This window comes from Apus apus, chromosome 15 (assembly GCF_020740795.1).
Source record: "Apus apus isolate bApuApu2 chromosome 15, bApuApu2.pri.cur, whole genome shotgun sequence".
NCBI classification, from domain to species: Eukaryota; Metazoa; Chordata; class Aves; order Apodiformes; family Apodidae; genus Apus; species Apus apus.
In genome coordinates this window covers 9,617,662-9,638,436 of record NC_067296.1, presented here as the reverse complement: position 1 = coordinate 9,638,436, position 20,775 = coordinate 9,617,662, and the positions used below count along the sequence as shown (strand labels likewise).

Here is a 20,775-nt window from a genome sequence, read left to right as displayed (position 1 = left end):
TTGGGCGGGGAAAAACCTGATGAAGTTTAACAAGAGCAAGTGTAGAGTTTTGCATTTGGGGAAGAAAAACGCCATGCACCAGTACAGGTTGGGGGCTGACCTGCTGGAGAGCAGTGTAGGTGAAAGGGACCTGGGGGTCATGGTAGACAGGAGGATGACCATGAGCCAGCAGTGTGCCCTTGTGGCTAAGAAGGCCAATGGCATCCTGGGGTGTATTAGAAAGGGTGTGGTTAGTAGGTCAAGACAGGTTCTCCTCCCCCTCTATTCTGCATTGGTGAGGCCACATCTGGAATATTGTGTCCAGTTCTGGGCCCCTCAGTTCAAGAAGGACAGGGAAGTGCTTGAAAGAGTCCAGCGCAGAGCCACAAGGATGATTAAGGGAGTGGAACATCTCCCTTATGAGGAAAGGCTGAGGGAGCTGGGTCTCTTTAGTTTGGAGAAAAGGAGACTGAGGGGGGACCTCATCAATGTTTACAAATATGTAAAGGGTGAGTGTCAAGACGATGGAGTTAAGCTTTTTTCAGTGAAGACCAGTGATAGGACAAGGGGTAATGGATACAAGTTGGAGCATAGGAGGTTTAAGATGAATATCAGGAAAAATTTTTTTACTGTAAGAGTGACAGAGCACTGGAACAGGCTGCCCAGAGAGGTTGTGGAGTCTCCTTCGCTGGAGACATTCAAAACCCGCCTGGATGCCTTCCTGTGTGATGTACTCTAGGTGACCCTGCTCTGGCAGGGGGGTTGGACTAGATGATCTTTCGAGGTCCCTTCCAACCCTAGGATTCTATGTCCTGGCACTTATTTTGAAGCTTGTATACTGTCTGTGTTTTGCAGAAAGTGTTGTGTACTGTAGCTGAAAGGCACTGAGTCAAAAGAAAATCCCCAGAAGGCTTTACCTCAAAGTTGCTTTATCCTTCTGTTCTAGATATAAACCAAAATAAAATCTTCTATTATTAAAATATCTGTTTAAAAAATTGGACTCCAAAATGAATGAAAATATGACTTTACAATGGATACAAAATGTCAGGCATGTATGTTAAAACAGCATGTTTCTTTTTGTGTGGACAACACTAGCTTTCACTTAGATTTATAGGCAGAAGTTCATGAGTTCTGCAAAGTATTCTGTAGCCACTACTTGGCTTTTCCCTTTTGCATGGATCTCCCCTGTCCCTTGGAGCACTGATCCCAGCAGTGCTGGAAAGGAGCTTCAACCGTAGAGGGCAGAGGATGAGGAAGATGCCCTCTCTGTCCAGCCTTCCCTTCTGGGTCCTGTGGCAGCCACGGGCTGGTTTGTCTCTTATTCCTTGCAGCAGCAGATGAGGATGTTTAACACTGTTAATGTTTAATAAGGACAAGTGTAAGGAATGCTCAACAGTGAAAAGCTTGACTAGATTTGAATTAAAAATTCTCAGTTGTACGGGGAGCAGGATTTCTGCACGACTTGGTTTTGTTGTCACAGGACAGGGTAGAGTTTGGTGCATCTTAGCTATGATCTTCACCTGAGAGAATGTCTCACTGAGTCATACCAGTATTTGTAATAATTGGGGTGATATGTATAGCTGACTGCCAGCCAGATTTCTGTATGACTCCATGGCTGTACATGCACACATCCCAGGGCTTGTCTTGCAGTAGATTGCTGTCACATCATTACCATTCAGGTGGCATAGTCCACAGAATAACAATAAGCTGAGCAAAAGCCACATAGCTCAGAATTCTCCTAAGTATTGGAGAGAAGGAGTTGTCAGATGATGAGATGGGTCTTACATGCAGTGGTTTGCCACCTAGAGAAGCTGAGGTATGGTATCTGCATTGACTGTATAGGAGTCACAGTAATCCTGTGGTCAGCTGGGGAATGTGAAGCAGTGTCTGTCAGAGGGTGAGGGTCAGAAAGCAAGAGGCACAGGAAGAGGTTAGCCTGTTTTATCCTTTGCTCAACCAACTGTAAATTACCCAGATGATGTGGCTTTAACCCCTCTTTCTTGGTATCTCTTTCTTGGCTCAGAGGGTCTGGGGACCTTTTTTTGTTCATTAAAGCAATAGTTCCATGGATATTACATGCAAAACCTTCCACACCTCTTAGGGCCTCCTGTGAGACTGTGCTGGGTAAACAGAGAGTGGCAGAAAGCCCTGGATGGGGTCATGTAGAGTACTGTGTTGGCAGCTGCCCAAGAATAAGCCAGAAATCTTGTCTGTCATCACTAAACACATTTTACACTACATCTAGGCCAAAAATATACAAACCTCACCCTGCAGAGAAATGGGCACATAGAGAAAGCCTGGAGCCCCACGTTCTTCCTTCAATTGTGAGGGTTGATTTTTTTCTTTCAAATCACTTAGATGGTTATACTGAATTTTGTGTGGGTGTTGAAAATTTTATCTGAATTAAACAGTCTTCTTAACCTGGTAGGTAAATGAGTACATTATTGACGTAATCTCGTGTATTTACTTAGTGTGCATGCTTGATAATAGAAGCATTTAATTTTTCTCAAATTTTGTTTTCCAGTTTTGTATAAAACCTTCTGTTTGGTTGCACCAGTCACATTCTATTAGACAATGTAACACAATCTGACTTAGTGGCATTTCAGTGGATAATACGACAAAAATTGTTTCTTTTTAAGAAAAAAATGCAACATGAAACCCTACAAGAATGAGCATTACAAAAATCGTGGCGTGCTGAGAGAAAAGCCCCACAGATACAAAATGATAAAGGTCAGGACATGTTACTCAAGTCTTGTTTGCAAGTAAAAATACCATGCTAACGTGTGGCTGTCAAAAACCTAAACGAGCCAGAGAGACTTCTGACAAATAATTTTGACAGTTCTCATAAGCTGAAAATGCCTTCTTTGCCTCTCTCTTGTATTTTGAAATGTTTCCCTCTTGCTTACATATGTGCAGAGAGAAGTAGAGTTAACTGAGACATTAAAACAATGGGGTGCTGTTAAAAATAATCTCTACCAAGCACTGTCTTTTGTGTGCTCTCTGGGGAGTGCATTAACTGTCAGAAGTCTGACTTGAACTAACCACCCTGAATTTTCCATATACAAAATGATTTGCATATCTTTTGAGAGCATTTTTCTTCATACATTATTAAGCAAATTAAGAGATGTTTCTGTCTTGGGCAGAATTTCATTCTAGTCTAAAGGAGAGTTTGGTAAAGGTAAGCAGAACGAAGAGCTGAATACTTCATAGAGCCAAGAATGCATTCACTTCTGCCATTTTTTTTTTTTGTAAAAAGTAAAAAAAAGCTGAAACTCCAAAAAAAAAATTCTTTTGAGAATGTTCAGCAATGCAAAAGAGAAACACAGTGAATTAAAAGAAGATATCTTGGTTTTGGTAGAGGTGTTGTGGCAAATTTTCTTGATCCCAGGTAGAATATTTGGCCAGAAAGACAGACCTTAAGATGTCCAGTGCTTGGGGCTCTGCAGAGCATGGAGTGTGCTTGCAGGAGAACAGGGATGGTGAACCAAATGATCTACATCCTCACCTATATCTGAGAAAAAAATTTCAAAGCCTCATATTTTCCAAGCTGGAACTCTCATTTTTTTGGCCACTCTCAGTAGCATCCCTGCAGATGTTCACAGAACATTGTGTAGCTGGACAAAAACATGAGATTTGAATGAGAGCTGAGCTTGTTCATGGAATTACTTGTGTACTGAAGCAAAGTAATTAAATACTTCTCTTATTTATGTTAATCAGGCTGTGCCTTTGACATATGTGCCTTTTATGTTATCATCATCATCCTGCCTCAAAATCTTTGAACCCTTCTCATACAAAAAGACCCAACAGTTGCAAAAAATCTATGTAATTTCCTATCAAGAACTGTTATCCTGTGTAAATATGAGCTTGCATTTTAAAGCTGGCAAAGCCTTAAGGAAACTGTATTTTTCAATTCAAATATATCCATATTCTTGTTTGCTTACACAGAGCCTGTACAGTGGGGAATTATCTTGTTAAGATCTAACAGTATACAGTGTATGTGTGGTGTAAATATATGGCCATTTAAAATTCAAATACAGAATGTGGAGGTCATTGTAGGAACCTTCTGTGCCTCAGCAAGTGTGAATGAATTATCAGACTGCTTTCATTCTTTCCTCACTGTTCACATTATTATTTGCAGCTGGAAGCTATGCCATAAGTTACCTTTATATTAGCATTGAAAATTCCAAGGCTTTAAAACCAAAATATTTCTTCTTCTTTTAGTCCCAGTTTTATTTGTAGGCTGTAAAAACACTCTGTGTGTCTGTTGATCAAAAACTGCTTGAGATGTTAGAAATTCAGTGAGCTAAAGTGGGTTTGGTGTAGTGGGGCTCTGAAAAAGAGAGAGCTTGTGGATTTACTGGTCCCTGACCCCTGTGGTGTGACTGGCTCTTTTTATGTTGCCCATCAGACCTGTGCCAGGTGACTGTGGTGCTTTGGGGGGTGAAGATGGCCTCATTCTGCTGTGAGGCAGCAGTGCTGGGGTTTTTACCAGGGAAGCTGCTCTATCTGTGGAGAGCTGTGGGTGTAGCTAAATAGCAGGTGGCTGGTTAGGACAGGAAGATGCTGGGGTGGCAAAGCAACTGCTGCCTGCTCTGCCTGCCCCAGAGGGCTGGGAAGCAGCTTGGTGGCTGCTGCTGGAGGTAGCAATCATGAATCTCGGGTGGCAAAACTGGCTTATCTTAGGGGTTCTGGTTTCTACACACCCTCTGGCTCTAGGGCAGCTGCCCTGGCTTCCTAGGGATACTTGGCATTAGCTCTTTGCCTTCTTTGTCCTATGGCAGGAAGAGCTAAACCCATTCCAGATCTTGGTGCCTCATCCCTGGGGCAGCCAAATTCAGGTTTGCTTGCAGTGCTGAGGTGCTTTAGAGCCTCCTTGCTCTGAATGTGTTGGTCTCCTGACAGCTCCCCTGCTCCTTCCCACTGCTCCTGCAGGGTCTGGGAAACGCTCCTGGGAGGGCTCTTCACCTGGATGTCCATGTGGAAGAGTCTGAAAAGGAGAATTTGAAAGAAAAGTTACTACACTAAAATCTTTCTTCTCATGGTGAGCTCGCTCTCCGGAGAGTAAGAAACGTGATCTATTGTAGCTAAGTTACTGGGTAAAAAAATCACAAGTTCATGAGCTCAGATGGTAAAACCTGCACACTCCTTCCAAATTTCCAATTCTGCTGCTGTTGAGGAATGGATATTGCATGAGGGAACTCTTTGGTCTGCCTCAAAGGGAAGTTGCTCATTCCTTCTACAAAGTCTGGAAGAGCTTTACCAACAGTGTAAGTTGCAGAAGTTCTAGGTCACTGGTTACTCCATTTGCCTTTTTTCCCTGTTTGGCACCTGGTTCACTGAAGAGTTACAAACGTGTGTAAGCTTATTGACAGTGTAATCTCTGATTTTGGTAAAAGAAAGGGGAAGTGTAATGCCAGCCTGTTAGTGTATTTAGATAAGTTCATATGACACTTGTACCTGCTGGTACCAACATCAATTTTCCCCCCCTTTATCCTGGAAATTTTGAATGATTTTGCTTCCATGTTGCCTGTGTGCTGTACTTTACACTAAGGGTGAGACACAGGCAAGCATGCAAAATTGATGTTTTCACTTGCCAGATTTTCAAACTAAAAAAGTTTTCCTCCTGGCAGTTCTATCTCCAGATATTGCCACCCCATCTTCTAAAATTTTAAAAGCCCCTGTATATTTGATATCTTCTGGACTCTCACCAGGTATCAAAGGGAGATTGTATTTGCTGGGCAGCTTGTCGATAGAACATAAAATATGAACGAAATTGTAATTTTATGGCAGCTACCATAGCTGTACCTGTCACAAGTGCTATGTATCCTCAATAGCCAGATGAAAAAAACCATTTGATTGACTTTTTTTTTTTTTTTTCCCAAGTTAAACCAGGAAAAAATCCTCAAAATTATGAACATGGTGAAAAATAAAGAAGTGAGCATTGAAGGAGCTTTGCAGTTGGCACAGAAAGAGGTGTATGCTGAAAAGGTAAGGTCATTCCTTTGATCTATTTTACAAGACATGCAAATGTATGAGCGTATTCTGGAAAGCCTGGTTGAATGTTAGCAGCGTGTCTGCACTGCTTTCAAAGATGCAGGTGGAACTTGTGCAAACATAGATATTCCAGTTTGTAATCAAATCTGTTAGGTACTAATGGTTAATGCTACCTGTATCCATGGATATTCCATGTAGATGCTGCAGCTACACTAATGTCGTTACCTGGATTAAGTAGTTTAAATCTAGATCAGATGTATCCATATGAGTTCTGTTATTCCAAGTGCAACTTCAAGTGCTGTAACGAATGAAGGGCAAAATCCTTGAGCTGATATTGTGAAGCACCTCAGGAAAATGACGAGTCTAATCTCTGAGGGATCTTTTAGTGTTGGGTTGTCCTTGGGACATGACTGGTCACCAGAAGACAACTCAGTGTTGTGTGTGGCCACAAGAACAGATGTCTACAAAGTGCAAAGCCTTGGCCAGTGTGACTTCAGTTCTGACATTGTTTGTGGTTGACTCTGACCTTCCATCAGGCAAAAGCAGAATCAGTGTAAAGGTGGCTTAAAGATCAGATCGAGACAAAATTTTCATTTTTCTGCTCTTAAGGCCTTCATCTTTTCACTGAGAACCAGACTTGGATCATTAGCATGTTTCCATGTAATAGAAAGCATGGAAGTTCTTTTCCTGAGAAAAGTGGAAGCTGACAAAGTGGAAGTGGTTTGAGAATGGGGAGTACGTTAATTGTATACGTTGGTACCTCAGCCTTGTACTCCTCTCCATAACCCCTGTCCAGTATCTCTCTCATTGCAATCTCTGTCCCTCATCACCACAGAAGTGCCAGTAGAGAATTCTTTGGAGAAATTTTCACTCTCTTTCCCCTTCTCCTCTGGAGTTTTGAATCAGCTTCTCTATGGGAGCATCTCCAGGAAATGGTGAAATCTTATGATGTGCTAATGGCACAATCTGAAATCTTTTTCCCTGCAGGAGCTTGTAGTGATCTTGAGATAAACTCAGTGCTTCCTGGAATTTTTAAAAATAACTTTCTGAACTGCTTATTAACTTCTTGGCTGGAAAGATGTAGAAGGAGAAGCAAAAATAAAAACTAATGAAAAAGCAGTGCAAGTTTTGCAGGAGGGCTGCAGTCAACAAAAATATTAAACTCAGCAGTGTAAGACTACATGGAAATATATTCTCAGAGTAAGAAGAGAAAGGGCTCCTTTTCTACTTCTGCTGCATCCAGGTTTTTGTGATTGCTAATTATTTGAACGAAATCAAATTTAATATAGCTGGATCATGACCTTCCCTTCCCAGCATTTTCCTGAAGATTATAAAATTAGTCATTTTCCATACCCATGGCATAGCTGCTGTAAGGGGCCAGATAACAAATTGCATACCCTCCTATAAGACACAAAGATCTTCCCTTTTGCTGCTCTGCACTCAAGGGTCTGTAATTATTTTTCTTTAAAGTCACGTATGGTTCTTATTTGCTACTTAGCCCATTTAATAAAATGCTGGTACTAGTGTTTTGAAATGTGTTTAGTACAATCCATGGGCTCTGTTCTTTTCCTCCCTGCCTTCCTGCTCTCTGCTCTCCCTCTCACCTTCCATCCCAAACTGTGTTCCCTTCATTAGTTCAGCTGGACTTGTGTATATTTTCTGATTGTGAAAATCAGCTCAGGATGATGCTTCCATGTATAAAAATGTGGTGTTCTTCTGCAAAGCTTCCAGCACTGTTTAAACACTGTTCACTGAGGAAAATTTCACCTGAGAACACGACTGGATTTAAGTGGGCAAAAATTAGCACAGTGTTGGACATATTGCTGATTTCTGTTCTGTTTTTCAGGATGCACAGGATTTGCTAATTGGCTCTCAATTTAACTTTGTTATCTACAAATACAAGCACTATCGGTGGCAGAAACGGATTTTGCAGGTAGCTTTAAAAATTCTCCTTTTTGAAGCAATACATAAAAAATATAAGATGTTTGAGTTGCTTGGTAAATGTTATGAGATAGCTTAAAACACCTTGTGGTTCAGAGACCTGTCTGAGAGGTATAAGATGCTGAACAAATATTCTACCTTTTACATCAACAGTATTCTGGGGGTAGTATCTGAAACTCCCTCTACTGAGTGCCTGGGAGGGACTTGATGGTCTAAGAAACATGATTTGTCACAAAGATTATTGAGTGTTATAGGTTCTGCCTGGGAGTTGTTCTTATTAGTTAGCAACAGCAAATGCACACAAGTGATGCAGACATACTTAAACAGCAGTCCCTTTTGATAGGACATCACTCCATCTCCACTCTCTAAAACCTTGGGAAGAAACATTCCTGGGATATTGGCAGATTATGCATTTCATATCTGGTTGCTCTGTCTTGTGGAACCTTTTTTATATACCATGAACCCTTAAGGCTTTCGTGGCTTGCCCGCTATGAAAGCAACTGATTGATAAACCTAATGGTGCTTTCCTGGTTTAATGAAGTCAGTGACAAGGTCTAATGTTGTTTTCAGGAGCCTGAGTTTCACTGAATTTTTCCTGCAGTTTGGACATAATTTGCTAATGAGCAAATCCAAATCACACTTGCTAGAGGTTGTTGTTTTGTTTACTACATCCTAAGCGTAGAAAGCATGAGCTCCTTATTTCTCTCAATATCTACCAGTTTTTGGAATTAAAAGATTACTTGTTTAGACATAAAGGTGATGGAAAAAGAAGAAAGCTGTATTAGATGTGGAAGGTATCAGTCTGTGAATCTAGAGTAGTTTAATTAAATTTCTGTAGTTACCAACAGCCTTCAAAAGTCAGAGATAATAATGAGAATTGTTCTGCTTTGGAGAGTTCCTGCTATAAACAGACTGGGGAAAAGGCCACTGTTAGCATTTGGTTGGTGTGCTCTGCACTATAGGAGTAAAAAGTGGCAAGAATCATTTGAGACCAAAGGTAAATATCTAATTCAAGTGAGATCTGAGACTCTTCTGAGTTTGTCTTCTCTGTGGGCTGCATTCACTGAAGCTGGACAGTCAGATAATATTCACATCTTATTGTATTAACAGCTGTTTCTGCTCGGCAGGGACTGGCACATAGAACAGATACAGGAATCTATCTGTACCAGTTTTTGACACTACAGATACAGATTGTGCAGTGGAAGAACAACAATCCTATTTTGAAGCAAACAATTTTTAATTGCTACAGCTGTAAAACAGCAATAAAAGAACGTTACTATTATAATTTCTCCCTTCAGCTATATATGCACATATATGTGTATATGTATGTACAGGCAAAAATGTGTTAGATAAGATCTAAAACAAATCCTAGTAATATTTATATCAGAAAATAATTTCTCAGTAGTGTCCTCTTTCCTGACACAGAAGCAGCTGTTATAAAAATAACCACCTCCTCTTCATTTTAGTGCTGGGGCATAGGTTAAAGCTGTTAGTAATTGAATTTTTGCTGAGATGGTCATGACATGAGTTTGTGCTACCCTGGCTGCTGAATGGGAAGTTTTTGCCCTGGATTGTAAAAGACAAGGAGAATTTAAAAAGAAATAATATTTCAGAGGGATAAACTGATGCATATTCATCAAAAGGGAAACGATGTTACAATGAACATCTGTTTGTTTTGTGACTAAGCCAAAGATAGTACAGTATCATGATGATGGAATGTCATTTTTCATTCTACTCCATGACAAGATAGATACATATTCTAAGCTGCTCCTTTATCTAAATGCCCTTGCATGGCACTAATGGGGATGCTGTCTTTCCCTTTCATTGAAGAGGCATGATGGAGTCAAGTAACGAAGAACTTTCTATTCCAGATTGATTTCAACTCAAAGACCATTTTTAACATTGAAAAAGGAATTATTAAGAAACAGTTCCCTTTCTCACAAGTCAAAGCCTGCGAAGACACTGAAAGGAGACGCTTCAGCATTGTGTTTCATGGGCGACAACATTATGAGCTGGAAGCAGTGTCTCTTGATGATAAAAGGAAGGTAAGTTTTCATAATATCATAGACAGTTTGCTATAAATAACAGATAATGTTATGGTAGTACCCAGCAGGTTCCAGTGAATGGCAATCGTTATGCTGTGCATTGTGCCAGCAAACAGGTAGGGATGCTTTTATTCTGTGCATGTTCATACATAGAACAAAGGGAATGTGAGTTCACGACAGAGTTTGGCCTTAGGATTTTGCTACAGTGCACTAGGGCTGAAGATGTAAAGGCAGCTCAAGATGTGATGTGATGCATATCTTCAACTACACCTTGACTGTAGCTGGTCTCAAATTATATTAAATCATACCAACAAAATTGATGACATGCAGATTTGAATCTTGATTGAAATGATCTAAGCATTTCCCCCTATATATAAGATATTTATTAAAATGCATGCTTCCAAGAGGAATGAACAAGTCCATCCTGATGCTGTGAAAAGAAAGACGTAGTAGTTCATCTTTTTCCTTAAAATACACTGAAATAATACAAATTATCAGAAGAAGACAGCCTACGTACAACTAGGTATTTTTTTGATTAAAGGATTCAGCATTGCAAGATTTTGTATGAGCTGTTTTATTTTGATGTCTTGGTTCCTTTTGAGTTCTAGTTTCATTTAAATATTCCAAGTAGTTAATATAATTCAACTCTAGACTGAAACTTGAGAAACTCAAGTCATGACATTAGCACAAGCTTTCCACCTGAATGCAGAGATCTCACCTTTTCAGAGATGATCAAGTCTTGGAGTTGGTGTCATCCCACTGCTGAGGTGCTGAAGTCAGCTGGACAATTTAGGTTGAGGTTCAAAGTCTCAAGCAGCATGTAAGAGTTTGTATCCAAGCTTCTGCTGGAACCCATTTTTAAGGGTTTTTTCAAAGTCAGATTCATCCCTCATAAAACTGAACTGTTCACTCCACCTGCAGAAACTTTTATTCCAGATGAGCTCATTCCTCATGGTTGATTAGTTTAATTTTCAAAATAGATTATATTTAGCAGAAGTGCTCAAAAAGATACTTGTGTTCTGTAGTAAGAATGCCCAAATATGGCAAAAAGATGACTTTAAATTCATACCCACCTTAATCCATGCTATTTTTAACTGTTTTCAAGCCTTCATTCTTCTGCTGAGTTTGCTTGAGATTTCAGGCTAAATCAATCAAGGACTATTTGGGCTTGAACTGAGCTGAACAGAAACTCTGTCCTAGATTGCTTTGTTTACGAATTGAAACAGTAAAATTATGTTTTACAGTAACCCCTGCAGAATAAAATTGCATTCTCCTTACACTGACGAATTTAGAACTGTGGGCATGAAACCAAATGGCAGTTGAGTAGTTTAGCATCACTGAAAGACCCTATTTATTTTACATTTATTTCTTGTACCTATTTGGCTGCTGCTTATGATGTTGGCTATCATTTTGATACTTGAAAAAAAATCTGTTAATGTGTTATTTAAGGGAATTAACATGGAAAATATACTCCCTCTCTGCTGCTACTTGCTATATAGATAATATACCTTCTAAGCAGAGTTATACAGAGCAATTCATGCAAGAGACCAGCGGAGTCCTGCTCTGAAAGACCTGCAGAATATGACCTGATACATGAAGGACTTCTGGAATTGCAACAAAACACTTCTACATCCACTGAATGGGTGAAGTATGAACTGCATTTTCATAACTTCTGGGCTGTGGATTTTGTTAACATTTCTAATAAATGCTACAAGATTCGAATTAGCTGATAATAAGTTAATTATTTAATTGCTTTTTAAAGTTAAAATGGATGCTAAATCTGCATGAGATTAAAACATTGAAATTAGCTGTTAGTGCAATGGTGATACCCACTAAAATGAAGTTCTGGTGTGTGTTAGACACTGCTGTGTGCATTATGACACACATATAGAATGGTGATGGTGCTCAGGGTGTTTTTAATGCTGAGCCTTTGTTTGCCTCTTTATGTTTTACTCCATGTTCAGTCATAAGGAAAAGGAGAAAAAACATGGAAAAGCAGATAAGGAATTTATGAGTCGTGCTAGAGAACACTGACTCACATTGGCCAAATAACTGCTCCAAAATTCATAATTCATTCTTGTAATGTTCTGAACTGCCTTCCTGTGGGGCTGACCAACCATGGTGGCCTAATGGAGTGGAGGTTTCAGAGACAGGAATCATTATTTGGTAGGAAATGGATTGTTACCATTACTTAGTTCAGCCCCTAAACCACCACAGATAAGCACAGCTTTTGCTTCCACTTATTCTATTACTGAACTGGTGAACCAGTCATGATGATTTTACATAGTTTGCTCCCCATTGTATACACAACCCACCATTCCCCTGAGCCAACTCCTAAAATACCTGGAAATTGCTTATATTATCAAGGGAGAGAAAGAGAGAGAGAAAAAAAGTCTGTTTAGCAAAAACTAATGAAAAAAATTTAACATTGTAATTATCTGCACAGGGCAATTATCTCAAAAGACTTCACAGTTCACAGAAAATGATTTTAATTGTTTTTAGAAGACTACTACTGTATGTCTTGTAAACAATATCCTCAAGTGTGTCCCGGATTTGTTACCTTGCAATGTTTAACAAGTTTGTTAACAAACAAAAATTGATTTGTATTTATCTTGTGAAGCAAAGCCCTTGTTGCCTTCTTCTTGATATTAATCCTCTCTTTATTTTCTTTTTTTTTCTTTTTTTTGTTTTTTTTTTTTGGCAAAGTAACTAATGGTGGAAACATCTGGAGATCCGATTAAGCTCTAAGTCCCTGCTTTAAAGAAAGGAGAGATCAATATAACTGCCAGCTCCATTAAACAAGTCTTATCACTTTGACTGTTTATGTGGGAATAGATGCAATTTATATTTTATGTTTAATTCTTCTGGAGCAGCTAAACTTATTTAAATTCCTCATAGAACACCTTAATCAACTAGCCACACCTTGAAGAGAGAGTGGAGGAAAAGAGAGGTCTGATAGAACTGTCAGAATGATAAAGAAATGCAATAACCCTCAAGAAAAATGAGAATGCAGATGCTGAAATAAGAATAAAATCCACATACAGTAAAGCCCCGCTTTTTGGTGAATGTGGGACCTTTTTTATAAGGAGCAGAGCAGAATCCTAGAGGAGAGACTGAAGCAGAAGATTCTGCTGTAATAGAAGGTGTCTATGTTCAGACAATTTCTGCCAGGATTAATGTATAATTTAAATAGGTAACAGCCAAGTTTTGGGACAGTCACTTCTGATGGAAGCCCTAGGCAGCAGAATACTTTGACCCTTTCCTGCCAAGTGGCTCATTGGAAAGAGGGGGGTATCAGGATCTCCTGGAGTAAGAGCATGCACAGAGGCTTTTCCAAGAGGGAGAGTTACATGGTTGGGCACTACCTTATATTATGGTGATTTGTTTATAACTTGGTGGCAGGGAAACCTAGAAGACAGAAACTCTGAAGCCTTTCATATTATGAGCTGCTCAGTCACATAGTGAGTCCTTTAAAAGCTCATGATCCAAAAGACCCACCATCCCAAACAAATATGAATAAATACAGTGGGAAGAACAGAGTGTGGCTAATAAATTAGCAGGGCTTAAGTGTTTTTTTTAGTCAAAAGTAAAATCTTAGTTTTAGCTCTCTCATTAGGCCTGGCAGGCCAGAACTTCTTATTTTATGTCACAAATTACTTATGTGTCAGATGAGAGTAAGAAGCCCTTATCACAAAGGCTTTATGCTATAGTATAGATACTTTTTTGACTGTTCCGTGGCTGTTCCACATAAAAATGTGGACACTCATTGACATTAGAAAATGCTTTAACAAAGGCAAGGTTTGTGTAAATAAGTAGTCAGTGAAGAATGAACTGTATCTCCATTCCTTGTCCTTCAGGTGCTTGGTACAACTACGTGAAGGAGAACTGACTTTGTATTGCATTGGCCTGGGAGGAAAGAACAAGCCTGAAGACCTTGTAACAAATACAATTAATTTGTCAGGTGATAATGTGAGTGTCAGCAAGGAGAATGGATGCAGTACCTTTGCAGTCCAGACCAAAGAACACAATTATTTGTGAGTATAGTTGGTAATTTATAATTAGTTAAAGCAGAACTACTAAAAACCAGGTCAAAGAAAAGAGAATCTCAGTGTCCCAGAACAGAATACAACAATGGAGAAAAGAGGCCATCAGAATTATATAGATAACCCCTCCCACTGCTTTGCAGTGATTTGATGAGTATTTTGAGGAGGAATCTAAAGTACCACTTTGTGGAATTGAGAAGATATATTCAAATACTGCCCACAAAGACTTATCTAGCTGTCATGTCAGGAGCCAGTGAAGAGATAGACTGTTCAGCCTGATAGGACAGATGTGTGAACAGGTTCTGGCTAGCTTGTGCAACAAGCACAGTGAGACCCAGCACATTGTTCACCTTCCCCCAAGGTGGAGAAGAGGAATTACAAGGTAACTGCACCACAAAGTCAATATATGGCTAAACTTCAGCTCTCTTACCTTAGACACGTAAGTAATTAACTCTCTCTGAAGAGGTCAGAGTCAGCAGCACTGGGCTCCTTTGACAAGTAAAGCTGCTGAACATCATTCTGCTTAAATAAGAAATGTCTGTGTGTATTAGTCAGCATGTCATTTACAGTTCCTTGCATTTATATATGACATTCTTAAATTTCAGATTTCGAATACCCTTAACTGTCCATAATACCAGGACAGAGGAAGTTAGCAAGCTCCAGAAGGAATGGGTGTCTCTCATAGAAGGGTACTGTTCATTCTGCAAGGATGCCTCACCGCCCTGGGAGGGATCTCAAGGATGCACCTCCTCTGAAGCTGATTATGAAGATTTAACTGTACCTATGAATGAACAGAAAGAGAAGGCTCTCCACTTTGGTGTGAGTTCTGCCAAAAAAAGTCTGAACAAGTCTTCAAGCCCCCAGACAAAGCCTGTAGAGGCAGACACAGCCCCAGCATCACCACCTCTTTTACTTCCCACAAGTAAGGCAGAGGTACCACCAGCCCCACCTGTGTTCCTGCAGCCCTGCAGCCTCTCTCCATCGACAAAGAGAACCAAAGCCTTTCACTGGGATGTTGTTCCTTGTGAGAAGGTGAGGATGAAAGTGATGGCAGCTGTTAAAGGAAATAAATATTGTGGCCTGTATTACATGTATAGTTATATAGAGGTACAGCAGTGCCACAAAACAACCTTCTGTATGTTTGGATGGAACAACGTGACTCTGTTCTTTTGGCTTTTTGTTTACTCTGTCACTCCTATATTTTTAGATTCAAAAATCTGTCTGGGGATCATGTGACCCATGCAAGAAGAAAATAGATGTGTCCCGGCTCTGTGATCAGTTCCAGATCCAGGACATGGCAGTTTTTTCAGGCAATGAACCTTCAGTGAATCAGCACATCATGTTAGACCGAAAAGTTGCACACAACTTCAGTAAGTGTGTTAGTGTACTCCTTTCTGGAAGCCTGGGGTGAGCACTGCATGCATTTTCTATTTGCACTTGCTGCCATTCAATAGGCAAAGGAGACAAGCTAGTGTCTAAATCACATTTTAATTCCATGTCCCTCTACTCATTGGTAAAAATAGAACTCATGGCTCACTTGCTCTAAATGTGGACCTTAATCATGCGGAGTAGAAGCACCAAGTGCCTCCTCCTTTTGTACAAAATGTGTATATGCCATCAAGCACATGAGTTGTCTTAGGACAGACATGTAAAATCATGCATGATGCCAGTGAAATCCATGTTAAGACTCTGACTTCAAAGACTTCAAATGTTGTGGGCTGGAAGTCAACAGACAGAACTTGGTAGCTGAGCCCAGTATTCAGTCTCTCTCCTCCACTGTGCTCAAAAATATTCACGTAGGTGTAGATGGGCTGGTGTAAGGAGCCTCTGAGACAGCTGCAAGCCAGGTGCAGCAACTCTTTTGGCCTTTCTCTGGCCAGTAGCTTGGATGTGAACAGATGTCCTGAATGATCACGAACAGGGTCCTTCCATCTCATATCCCCTGTACAATTCTGCCAAAGACCTGACCTAGAACAGACTTTCACAGCTACTGAAGCAATTCAACAAATAGTCCTGGTCTTACTAATAAAATGATGTAAAGATCTTTCCATTCCTATGATGAGAAGTGGTAGATATTAAAGGAACAAGAGTAATTGTTCTTCAAAGACTACTCTGATTTCCATTATAGAAATATTTTTCAAAAAAGGTTCTATAACCTAATGGTTTTAAGAAATATGTGTAAAGAACTTGGGGCAGCTAATTTTGAAGTTTTAATGATTTCATCTTTATGAATTTTGATAAGAAGGACTACACTTTGGAGATTGTGTAAAGTTTTAATTGGGAACTGTAAGTGGAGATAAATTGTTGGAATTACTGCATCTGTTGACTAACAATTTGAAGGGTTAAAAGAAAGTGAGTGATACAAAAGTGCGGTTGCAGATAAAAAGAATTTTACTGTTTCAATTTGTAAACAAAGCAATCTAGGACAAAGTTTCTGTTCGGCTCAGTTCAAGCCCAAATAGTCCTTGTAATAGCACTTTTATCTACTAAATGATTGAATTTCTTTGAGGAAATTTATTTCTTTTGATTTGCAAAAGGCACCATTCTTCCTTTTGATCCTATTCCTCTTGCAACTTTTTTCATCAAGACATATTCTACATCTGTTTCTTCATCTTATCCTTAAGTCCCATCAGTGAAATACTTGGCGTATACTTATTATAATGGACATTACCTAGATCAAAAGTTAATTTGATCCTGAGGATCTTGATGAATCTTTCTGCAAGTGCTGCGAACTACAGCTCTTGAATAACGAATACAAAGATGAAGCACCAAAGTAACAGTAGGTTAAAATTTCTTGAGAATTTGAGTGGGTTTCTGAACACCAGAGAAAAATGAGAGTTCTGAGAGATGGTCTCCACACTAAATTCAAGCCCAAATGCAAATAAATAATTAGTCAAAATCAATTTCCACAATACAGAGGAAAGGGTGTCCGAAAGACAGGAAAAACATTGTCAGGTTTCCAATGAAAAAGTTTTGGGAGAAACTATAATGTATATGTTGATCCAAGAATGGGATCTAGTGGGTGAAAAATTGAGTTAGGGCTTAAAATAACAGCTTCTGTGACTTGATTGGTGTCTCTTTCTCAACACAAGACCCAGTTTCCCATATATATATGCAATCCTTCTTTTGCCTAGAAAAATAATTCAGCAAATCTGATGACTATAATTTATGCAGTGGCTTATTTCAACTAGTGATAATGTTTGAAAAATATTAAATGCTTTGTAGACAGGTTGTGAGAATTTCAAAATCAACATTTTACTGTGAGTTATTCACTCTGTTACAGTCTGTAGACATCACCCCACCTGAAGAGGTGCATGGATTAAAATGCGTAGGGAAGTGAAAGATACAAGGCATAAAAACTGTAAGAAGGGAAAAAAGGAAGATTCTGCCAGGTTTAGCAATAAAGCTTAGAAATTATAACAAAATTAAAGTGTGGAAGCTGTGTCATAGGAAGAATAAATGGTACATACTCCAACAGTCTCCTGAGAATCATTAACAGCTGACTTGGATCACAGCAAGTTCCTATAACCTGAAAAACTCTGTTGCCTTTTAGAATTGGGGGAAAAAAAAAAAAAAGGGTAAATCATACACCTCCTTCCTGAATTCTCCTTCTCAATCCCCTTGTGCTGCTCAGAGGAATTCTGTCACAGCAGAGACTCTGGGTCAAGTTTCATGCCAACACTGAAGCATTTAAACCTTTTTTCTTTCTCTGTTCACTTCCTCGTTCTTCCTTTTGATCTTCAGCCTTTGGTAATGATGACGGAGACTGACAGTAATTAGAGTAATTGGCAAAATAAAGTAGTCTTTTAGGGAGCAATAACCTTACAAATGGCTCTTCACCTGTTTGGGGAAGAGAGTTTTATTTCCATTTTCCTATCATAGTACACGTTATAAGCCAGCCCCAGGTCAGCACAGAGGTCTGAAACATTACAAAAACTCTTCATTAGAGTTTGGAATATCAGGCAGTGTGGAAGAAGCCAGCATTTCTCTTTCCCAGTTTGCCTTCATACATTCTTTTGAATCCTAGAAATTTAAACAAGTAAAAAAAATAAAAACAAATGGAAAAATTAATTTCTTAACCTTCAACATTTTATAATGCACCAAGACATTTTATTTTTATTTGGAAAAAATATAATTAATTGTAGTGCTGAGTACAAGAGAAATATGTAATAGCAAGTACTTGAGTACCCCCTGCTAACAGGATCTTGATAGTTCTGTCTTAAGCATTGGCTGTGTTCAGTCAGAAATGTATTTTTCCTTGACTAATGCTATATAAAGTTAAAGAAAATATGAAGCTGGCATTTTTGTCTTAGTGTTAGCAGCTACTAAGTGTTTCGGGGGTATTTTATTTTACTATTTATTTTATTATTTAATTTTTATTTTATCTGGAAAGTAAATATGAAATGTTTTGGTGATTTTTCCTTCCCTTTCTCCCAAGTAATTTAAGAATCATTTTTCTTTAGACATTCTTCTTAAAAGTTTCCGTATAAAGCCAAACGAGTTGAAAGAAAAACTGTACATTATACATGAAGAGAGTGGTGGACTTACAGATGAGCAGATTACAGCACTGAGAAGGTAATCTTGGGGGTTCCATTTTTTGTTTATAGTATATGCTATCTTCTGGAGAAGAAATAATCTCTGCAAATAATAGGAAGTTCAGGAAAGATGCTTCTGAGACCTCGGATCTAGCTTGACTGCCAATAGAATATTCGGGCTGCACACAGAAATCTGTCCTTGAAACTGAGATTTTAGAGTTTGTCCCCAAAATATAACTTCTCCTTGTGTGGTGTAGGAAAGGGGATTGCAAGAAATAACAGCAAATCTCACAGGATCTTGTGAACTGGTTACAAGGAGCAGAGTGATTAAAAGAATAGGTTGTGGCAGTGAGCAGGTGTAATTTGATAAAAGACTTTTTACAGCTTCTTTTACTCCAGCCTTGCCATCTGTTGTGGGATGAGAAATGAAAGAAACAAAAGGAATCCTGTTCCCTATTTAAAATTGTTTTGGAGAACAGGAAGCCAGGCAAGTGTAAAGGAGCTTCATGGGTTGATGGGTTATTAAGAATATCAGTATTTCTGAGTGGCAGAGATTTGTGGGTTTAAAGCAATATTGGTATATTTAAAAAAACTAAGTTACTGTATTGAGAGAAATAGATTTCAGGAGTGTAAGTGAATTATCAGCATGTGAAATTTGTAGTAACTGGTCTGTATCTCTCTGAATAGCTTAAGACAGAGGAAGAAGTGGGTTCCTGGAGCAGTGTCAGCTACATATCCCAGTCCCCATGTGATATTGGTACCATTTCTTAGACACATTAGTATGAAAGTTTGACATGAAATTGTTTCTTGCTTCAAAACAAGAAAACATTTGAGGCTGGTTCCCCTGCCACCAGAGGGGACCAGTGTGTCTCCTTCTTATGGAATGAGTTTAATTCTGGACTTAAAATCCTTATCCTAATCAGAACAAACATAGTAATTTTAAAGTCTGCAGAATCATGTCTGCACTTCTAAAGTGATATGAACAGGAACAACAGACAGGAAACATATGGAGTTAATGTCATTATGTGAGATCGCTTGGATGAAGCTTGCCTGAACTACAAAGGGATATAGGCAAGACACAGAATATTTAAATGTTTTCATGTACCAGTGTTCTGGAGGAAGTGTCTGTGCTGCCCCAGTGCTTCACCTGCTCTACCCTGCACGGCTGCACAGCAGGTTAGGAGCTGGTGAAAGGTGTTGAGCCCCACTGAGGTGATAGAGCCTTGTTGCCTTCCCAAAGCTGACTTCAAAGGCTTCAGTAAAAAAAAAGAAAGATATTAGTATAGTATTACAGTTTCTAATTGCAGTGGTGGAATTGGTTGGAAGATAATTGCAGTGGAATGTCTTGGACATGGAGAGTACTCTCTGTTGTTCAAGCCCTAATACAGCACTGCAGGTTCAGCCCAGGATCTCCACGCAGCTGAAATTAGTGTAACACCACTGAGATCACTGACTTACAGCATCTGGGCTCTTTGCCATCAGACAATAACAGTAATAATAATGATGGCAATGAAGCTTGAAAGATTTTTTTTTTTCCTTGAAGGTTTCCAAGTCTTACTTTGATAGCAGCAGTGCTGAGGAAATTTTTCTAGCAAGGGGTGTGTGAGAGAGATTGGATGCAGCATTGTTAAATGTTATACAGGATCGAAAGTTCAGTTCCTGGGATTCTTATTTATTGCCAAAATCCAGGAATGCATGTACAAATCTTGGAGTGAAAGGAAGCTTATTTTTCCCATTCCAACAGTTTAAAAAATGTTACTGAGATAGATGAGATGCGTTGCTGAATAGAGGGCTGGATTTCCAAGGCAGTTCAGTGCCTTGCAGCTCCCATGCAGACATCTCATGGAAGGAGCAGACACTGATCTGGTCAAATCAGCACTCAGACATTGGTCTGGAGCTGTGCTCTGCAGTGGAGTTGGTGTGACACAGGCAGAGGACATGTAGCACTTTTGAAGACCTTTTCATTCAATTTACATTGGTGCAAAACTTTACTGTGGAAAACTGAGGCCTCTAATTAATTGAGAAACTGTGGTTATGACAGGAGTTTAAACAGGACAGTCAGGGGTTGGAAAATTCCTCTCTGTGCAAATTATACCTGTCATACTGTCTTAGCCTGAGCAGAAAGTCTAAATTCGACTATTTTAAAATGAAAATAATTGAACCAAAATTACCTTTTCAAAACTGTGACCAGGGAGCAAAATGTTCTGGTCATGTATCCAGTTCAGGTTAGTGGAGGTG

The 20,775-nt window shown here is 39.3% G+C and overlaps 1 protein-coding gene across 2 annotated transcripts in view; it reads left to right on the top strand.

Annotated features, from left to right (window-relative positions):
* LOC127391064 (formin-H-like) overlaps positions 1 to 20,775 on the top strand; it is a 78,379-nt gene that overhangs the window by 45,350 nt on the left and 12,254 nt on the right. For both annotated transcript variants that reach the window (XM_051633338.1, XM_051633339.1), the window contains 8 exons: positions 5,863 to 5,967; positions 7,820 to 7,906; positions 9,786 to 9,959; positions 11,459 to 11,607; positions 13,817 to 13,993; positions 14,608 to 15,034; positions 15,210 to 15,372; positions 18,466 to 18,577. In XM_051633338.1, coding sequence (XP_051489298.1) covers positions 5,863 to 5,967; positions 7,820 to 7,906; positions 9,786 to 9,959; positions 11,459 to 11,607; positions 13,817 to 13,993; positions 14,608 to 15,034; positions 15,210 to 15,372; positions 18,466 to 18,577 — 1,394 coding nt within the window. The remainder of the gene's footprint in view (positions 1 to 5,862; positions 5,968 to 7,819; positions 7,907 to 9,785; positions 9,960 to 11,458; positions 11,608 to 13,816; positions 13,994 to 14,607; positions 15,035 to 15,209; positions 15,373 to 18,465; positions 18,578 to 20,775) is intronic.